Genomic DNA, 7,939 nt, shown 5'->3' with positions numbered 1-7,939 from the left:
ACTCACACTCTATACTCACACTGTGATGAAATAACTACAGTTCTTATAAAACACCACCCGTTCACCCAGTATACACTATTACTCTCTTCACTATACTCACTAAACACTATACTCACACTCTATACTCACACTCTATACTCACACTCTATACTCACACTCTATACTCACACTCTATACTCACACTGTGATGAAATAACTACAGTTCTTATAAAACACCACCCGTTCACCCAGTATACACTATTACTCTCTTCACTATACTCACTAAACACTCTATACTCTCACACTCTATACTCACACTATACTCACACTGTGATGAAATAACTACAGTTCTTATAAAACACCACCCGTTCACCCAGTATACACTATTACCTTCTTCACTATACTCACTAAACACTCTATACTCTCACACTCTATACTCACACTATACTCACACTGTGATGAAATAACTACAGTTCTTATAAAACACCACCCGTTCACCCAGTATACATTATTACTCTCTGTACTATACTCACTAAACACTCTATACTCTCACACACTCCATACTCACACTCTATACTCACACTATACTCACACTGTGATGAAATAACTACAGTTCTTATAAAACACCACCCGTTCACCCAGTACACACTATTACTCTCTGTACTATACTCACTAAACACTATACTCACACTATACTCACACTCTATACTCACACACACACTATTACTCTCTTCACTATACTCACTAAACACTCTATACTCTCACACTCTATACTCACACTATACTCACACTGTGATGAAATAACTACAGTTCTTATAAAACACCACCTGTTCACCCAGTACACACTATTACTCTCTGTACTATACTCACTAAACACTATACTCACACACTATACTCACACTCTATACTCACACACACACACTATTACTCTCTTCACTATACTCACTAAACACTCTATACTCTCACACACTCTATACTCACACTGTGATGAAATAACTACAGTTCTTATAAAACACCACCCGTTCACCCAGTACACACTATTACTCTCTGTACTATACTCACTAAACACTATACTCACACTATACTCACACTCTATACTCACACACACACTATTACTCTCTTCACTATACTCACTAAACACTCTATACTCTCACACTCTATACTCACACTATACTCACACTGTGATGAAATAACTACAGTTCTTATAAAACACCACCCGTTCACCCAGTACACACTATTACTCTCTGTACTATACCCACACTCTATACTCACACTCACACACTATACTCACACACTATACTCACACTCACACACTATACTCACACTCTATACTCACTAAACACTATACTCACTAAACACTATATTCACACACTATACTCACACACACTATATTCACACTATACTCACACTATACTCACACTATACTCACACTATACTCACACTCAAACTATACTCACACTCTATACTCACACACACTATATTCACACTATACTCACACTCAAACTATACTCACATTCACACTCTATACTCACACTCTATACCCACACACACACACTATATTCACACTATACTCACACTCGCACTATACTCACACTCAAACTATACTCACACTCTATACTCACACACACACTACATTCACACTATACTCACACTCACACTATACTCACACTCACACTATACTCACACTCACACTATACTCACACTATACTCACACTATACTCACACTCTAAACTACGGTGGCCGAGAAAGCCCAGCGCAGTGCAAATTGAAAAGCGCTGCAAAAGCACAAAACACATCCATCAAAATTACAACACAGGCGCAGCAAATAGAAAAACGCGCTGCAAATAGAAAAATGCGCTGCAAATAGAAAAACGCGCTGCAAATAGAACCACAACACAACGGAAGTGAGTCACAACACAACGGAATTTTCCCGGGGGACCTTAAAAGATACTGTACCAGCTAAGCTGCGTCTTCAGTAACGTCTCGGACTTCACTATGTGTACAAAGGACAATAAGTGGCAAACAAGGCGTTTTGTGAAGCAGAACTTTTAATAATATGCACACAACCGTGGCAATCACAGGTAATAAACATAACTTACTTTTCAGAAGCTTGTTTGCCACTTATTGTCCTTTGTATACAGCTGGTACAGTGTCTTTTAAGGTCCCCCGGGAAAATTCCGTTGTGTTGTGACTCACTTCCGTTGTGTTGTGGTTCTATTTGCAGCGCGTTTTTCTATTTGCAGCGCGTTTTTCTATTTGCAGCGCGTTTTTCTATTTGCAGCGCGTTTTTCTATTTGCTGCGCCTGTGTTGTAATTTTGATGGATGTGTTTTGTGCTTTTGCAGCGCTTTTCAATTTGCACTGCGCTGGGCTTTCTCGGCCACCGTACTAAACACTACACAAACACACTATACTCACACTATACTCACTACACTCACACACTATACTCACACTCACACTATACTCACACTATACTCACACTCTAAACACTACACTCACACACTATACTCACACACTAAACACTTACACTAAAAACCTGTATTATCTCCATTCATTACTCTGTAGGTAGAATAGAGTATAGATACTAGAATTTATTAAAATACTTCTGTAGAAGTTAAAGAAGAATCAACTCAAGCTTTTTACTCTTTAAAGTAAAAGTACTGGAATCAAAACTACTTAAAGTATAAAAGTAAAAGTAATATAAGAGGAAAAAATAAAGCCATTAAGAACAAAAGCTTAGGCCACGCCCACAGAGTCCTATAGTGCACTCCCCCCCAACCAACATTTCTACTTAAAGTAATGGGAAGCCATATCAATAGCCCTGACACACACACACACACACACACACACACACACACACACACACATTTACAGGCTGAACTCTGTGCCCATTCCCTGCGTATGGGAAACGTGGTGTATTTGGAGGTGGTGTGTGGTTCTCATGGCCTTGTGTGTGTGTTTTGGCTTCGAGGGGGCCTTGGACAGGTTTCATATCTGTACACACACACACACACACACACACACACACACACACACACACACACAGTGACTGCTTAACGTCAAACCATAAACCATATATTATATTAGACCATAAGAAATCCAGTGTGTGGAAACATATTTATCGTACAGCACATAGGAAACACTAACTGTCCAAAAGTTTGTGGACGCCCCCTTCTAATGAACCAATCAGCTTTTATCCACTATCAGACTGAAAACCTCTGGAATATAATCAAGAGGAAGATGCTTGAATTTTTGCACCAGGAGTAAAGCAGCATAAAGTTATCCAAAAGCAGTGTGTAAGACTGGTGGAGGAGAACATGATGCCAAGATGCATAAAAAAAAAAACTGTGATTAAAAACCAGGGTTATTCCACCAAATATTGATTATTTCTGAACTCTTAAAACTGTATGAATCTGAACTTGTTTTTTTTGCATTGTTTGAGGTCTGAAAGCTCTGCATCTTTTTTTCTCATTTTCTGTAAATAAATGCTCTAAATGAGAATATTATTATTTGGAATTTGGGAGAAATGTTGTCTGTAGTTTATAGAATAAAACAACAATGTTCATTTTACTCAAACATAAACCTATAAATAGCAACATCAGAGAAACTGATTCAGAAATGAAGTGCTTTATTCATTTTTTCCAGAGCTGCATATACACATATTGTATCTACACAAACACTATGTGTTATTTTGTATGTCTGGCTTTTGCGCGCGCGCACACACACGCACACACACAGCTCATTAATCTTGTTGTTCAGACAGGTCTGTCAAACACTTAGTGGACTGTAAGAGACACCTGCTTGTGCCGTGTGTGTGTGTGTGTGTGTGTGTGTGTGTGTTAAGCAACATATCATTAAGAAGACTCATATTCCAAACTGCATTCCTTTCCTTTTCTAAAATGAACATTGTTGTTTTATTCTATAAACTACAGACAACATTTCTCCAAAATTCCAAATAAAATATTCTCATTTAGAGCATATATTTACAGAAAATGAGAAATGTCTGAAATAACAAATAAGATGCAGAGCTTTCAGACCTCAAATAATGCAAAGAAAACAAGTTCATATTCATAAAGTTTTAAGAGTTCAGAAATAATCAATATTTGGTGCAATAACCCTGGTTGGTTTTTAATCACAGTTTTTTTTCATGCATCTTGGCATCATGTTCTCCTCCACCAGTCTTACACACTGCTTTTGGAGAACTTTATGCTGCTTTACTCCTGGTGTAAAAATTCAAGCAGTTCAGTTTGGTGGTTTGATGGTTTGTGATCATCCATCTTCCTCTTGATTATATTCCAGAGGTTTTTAATTTGGTAAAATCAAAGAAACTCATCATTTTAAATGCTCTCTTATTTATTTTATAGAGCTGTATATAGGTATAGGCATACCCACTGAAATGTGAAACGTGAAGAAATGTGTTGTGTGTGTGTGTGTGTGTTTGTGTTTAAGAGACAAAGATGGAAGATATATTTAATCTATATTTCAGTATGAATAAAAAATCATCTACCTTATGAACTCCTTAAAAATGCTAATATTTCACCGGTAATTTGTATTTGTAAAATAATTAATCATGTTAAAATGTTAAGCATGTTAGTTGAAATTATATGCATTATAGCATTGAAATTAGCAGCACTAGTATAAAAATATTTTTAAAATATAAGATGAAATTGATCTGTTACACTCACCGCATCCTGAAAGCACAGGTACTGTCCACAGCTCTGAGATACAGCCTGATTCTTAGCAAAACCCACTGTAAATAAAATAAATCACATTAATACAGTGTGTAGAAATTAAACAACTACAAATATTTAATTTCCACAACACACTTCTTGTTTCTAAACCAATTATCAATTATTATTTCAGCTCCACTGATCATATATTTGTGTAATAATTACACAGACTGTATTTGTGTTATAATTATTATCCTCCTTATTTTCATCCTGTTCTTAAATACCCAGAACCCCACAGGATGGAGAACCACCACACAGCAGTGCTGCTGGAGTTCTTAAACACCTCAGTAAAACTGCTGCACTGAGAACAGTCCACCAAACTACACCAGAAAAACACAAATGTCTTATTTATGTATTTATATACAACATTTTCTTCAGTACAGGTTGTATATATATATATATATATATATATATATATATATATATATATATATATATATATTTACTCACCTCCTTTAGGCTTTTCTGATTTATGGCCTGAAATGACCAGAGAAATTCCTCTTTCCTCCAGTTTATCCCTCCATCCTTCAACAATCACTCTGGAGTTATCCTGATATAAAAACACATATAGAGAAAAAGCTCTTTAATATGTATAAGTTAATATGTAAATTTTATCAAAAATCGTTTAAAACATTTCACAAAATTTTATTTTAACTATTTTCTATGTTTTTATATAAAATTCCAATATCAAACTATTCTTAGTAATAAAAAAAGTGTTGCTCTATAAAAGTAATGTGTAAATGCATTATTATGCCATCACAGTATGATTAAATGCTATAAATTATTTTAAAATAACTATCTTTCTAATATTTTTTTAATGTCAGTTATTATAACAGGCCTAATATTAGATTTTTGATTATGTTTATATTAATATAAATTATTTTTTTATTATCTTATTCCTTATTTGGTGGAATTTGGTGTAGTATTTGATGGAATAACCCTTTTTCATGCATCTTGGCATCATGTTCTCCTCCACCAGTCTTACACACTGCTTTTGGATAACTTTATGCTGCTTTACTCCTGGTGCAAAAATTCAAGCAGTTCAGTTTGGTGGTTTGATGGCTTGTGATCATCCATCTTCCTCTTGATTATATTCCAGAGGTTTTTAATTTGTTAAAATAAAAAAAAACTCATCATTTTTAAGTGCTCTCTTATTTTCTTCTGGAGCTGTATATATATATTATGTTATATTTATATATTTTAATTTCTTGCTATTAAAAGATTAAAGGATTCAAGGAGACTTTACTGGTCATTTCACATCACATGTGCTACATAGGGTGGAATAAAATAATATTTCTACAATCCAGTTACACTCAAAAGAGAAACATATTGTTAAAATTTAAACATTTAGCTTTTAGTTGTACTGTATATATCTGTTTATGAGAAACTAAATCTTTGATCTGATATATAGTAATAAATATATAGTATCAGATGCAATATAACGTAGAAGCTCCAATAGATGAGTGGTAATGGTTTATATAAGTATAATAATGTAATATATATTTAAGAGGAGTCGTACCGTACTGGAGTCATCATACACCGAGAGCTCCATACTGCCCTGATAGTCCTGATCCACCACCGCCTGCAGACACTGATCCAGCCAATCAGATCCATTATACACCGGTACAATCACTGACTGCAGAGAGAGAGAGAACACAGAGAAAGAAAAAATTGATTTTATATTATTTCATTTTATATTTTTATATTTTAAATATTTATATTGCATAATTCTGTTATATCCCAAAATATAATTAGTAAATATTGTTTATTATTCTAATAACACAGAATGCCCCTCACCACTTGTACGCTGGTGCCCCCTGCAGCCCGGTCCTCCACAGTGCTGTTTTCACTGGATCTCCTGAGGCAAACTCGCTTCACTGCAGTGCAGGAACCCTCAGAGACCCCCTCAGACTTCATCACTGCCAATAAAATCAGATTTATATCTGTTCATCTGCTCCACAGGGTCCTATTCTATTGGCAATACTTCTCTACTGCAAGATCTACACAAGCTCTCTGTGTATTTGCACATCTGTGTCAGCAGCAGGTGCAATATAATGAATATAATGCTCGTCAATCAGATTGGTGAAGTGATACAGCGATACAGTGTTGCAAAATTGCAGCAATACAGTGTTGCAGCGATACAGTGTTGCAACATTGCAGCAATACAGTGCTGGAGTGACAGAGTTGCAGCATTACAGTATTGCTGGGTTGCAGTGATACAGCGTTGCAACATTGCAGCAATACAGTGTTGCAGCGTTACAGTATTACAGCGTTACATATTACAGCATTGCAGCGATACAGTGTTGCAGCGATACAGTGTTGCAACATTGCAGTAATACAGTGTTGCAACATTGCAGTAATACAGTGTTGCAACATTGCAGTAATACAGTGTTGCAGCGATACAGTGTTGCAACATTGCAGTAATACAGTGTTGCAGTGTTACAGTATTACAGCATTGCAGCAATACAGTGTTGCAGGGTTGCAGCAATACAGTGTTGCAGCGATACAGTGTTGCAGCGATACAGTGTTGCAGCGATACAGTGTTGCAGCGATGTAGTATTACAGTGTTACTGAGTTGCAGAGTTTTAGTGTTACAGTTTTTCCAGCATTGTGGTATTACAGTGTTGCAGTGTTACAGTATTACATCATTGCAGCGATAAAGTTGCAGCATTGGAGTGATACAGTATTACAGCATTGTAGTAATACAGTGTTGCAGTTAAACAGCGATACAGGTTGCAGCAATACAGCAATAATGTGTTGCAGCAATGCAGTATTACAGCATTGCAGCAATACAGCGATAAGGTTGCAACATTACAGCAATACAGTGTTGCAGTGATAGAATGTTGCAGCAATACAGTGATACAAAGTTGCAGAAGTACAGAACTGCAGTGATACAGTGTTGCAAGATTGCAGCGATACAGTGTTGCAGCGATACAGTATTACAGCATTAGTGTTGCAGATTTACAGTAATACAGCGTTGCAGCAATACAGCGTTACAGTATTACAGTGTTATAGTATTACTGTGTTGCAGCAATATAGAGTTGCAGTGCATTGCAGTGATAGTGTTACAGCAATACAGTTCTGCAGTGTTACAGAATTACCTTCCAGTCCAGCGGTGCTCTTCTGCGCGCTCCTCGCGCCTGTATATAACTTCTAATTTAACGTGTAGTTTAACGTTTACCTCATCTTACAGCCATGCGGTCCTGCAGGAAGCACCACGCGCCACAACAA

The 7,939-nt window shown here is 36.3% G+C and overlaps 1 protein-coding gene across 6 annotated transcripts in view; it reads right to left on the bottom strand.

Moving 5' to 3' along the window:
- b3gntl1 (UDP-GlcNAc:betaGal beta-1,3-N-acetylglucosaminyltransferase-like 1) overlaps nt 1-7,939 on the bottom strand; it is a 26,240-nt gene extending 18,301 nt beyond the window's left edge. For 2 of the 6 annotated variants that reach the window (XM_022662168.2, XM_022662169.2), the window contains exons 1-5: nt 7,810-7,939; nt 6,506-6,627; nt 6,228-6,344; nt 5,159-5,258; nt 4,664-4,728 (exon numbers count right to left, since the gene is read on the bottom strand). In XM_022662168.2, coding sequence (XP_022517889.2) covers nt 4,664-4,728; nt 5,159-5,258; nt 6,228-6,344; nt 6,506-6,625 — 402 coding nt within the window. In that variant the 5' untranslated portion in view covers nt 6,626-6,627; nt 7,810-7,939. Of the gene's footprint in view, nt 1-4,663; nt 4,729-5,158; nt 5,259-6,227; nt 6,345-6,505; nt 6,628-7,809 lie in introns of those variants that run through there. The other 4 variants (XM_022662170.2, XM_022662172.2, XM_022662173.2 and 1 more) reach the window with 4 other exon arrangements.

Source organism: Astyanax mexicanus, chromosome 21, assembly GCF_023375975.1.
Source record: "Astyanax mexicanus isolate ESR-SI-001 chromosome 21, AstMex3_surface, whole genome shotgun sequence".
Lineage (NCBI taxonomy): Eukaryota > Metazoa > Chordata > Actinopteri > Characiformes > Acestrorhamphidae > Astyanax > Astyanax mexicanus.
This window is presented reverse-complemented; position numbering and strand designations above follow the sequence as displayed.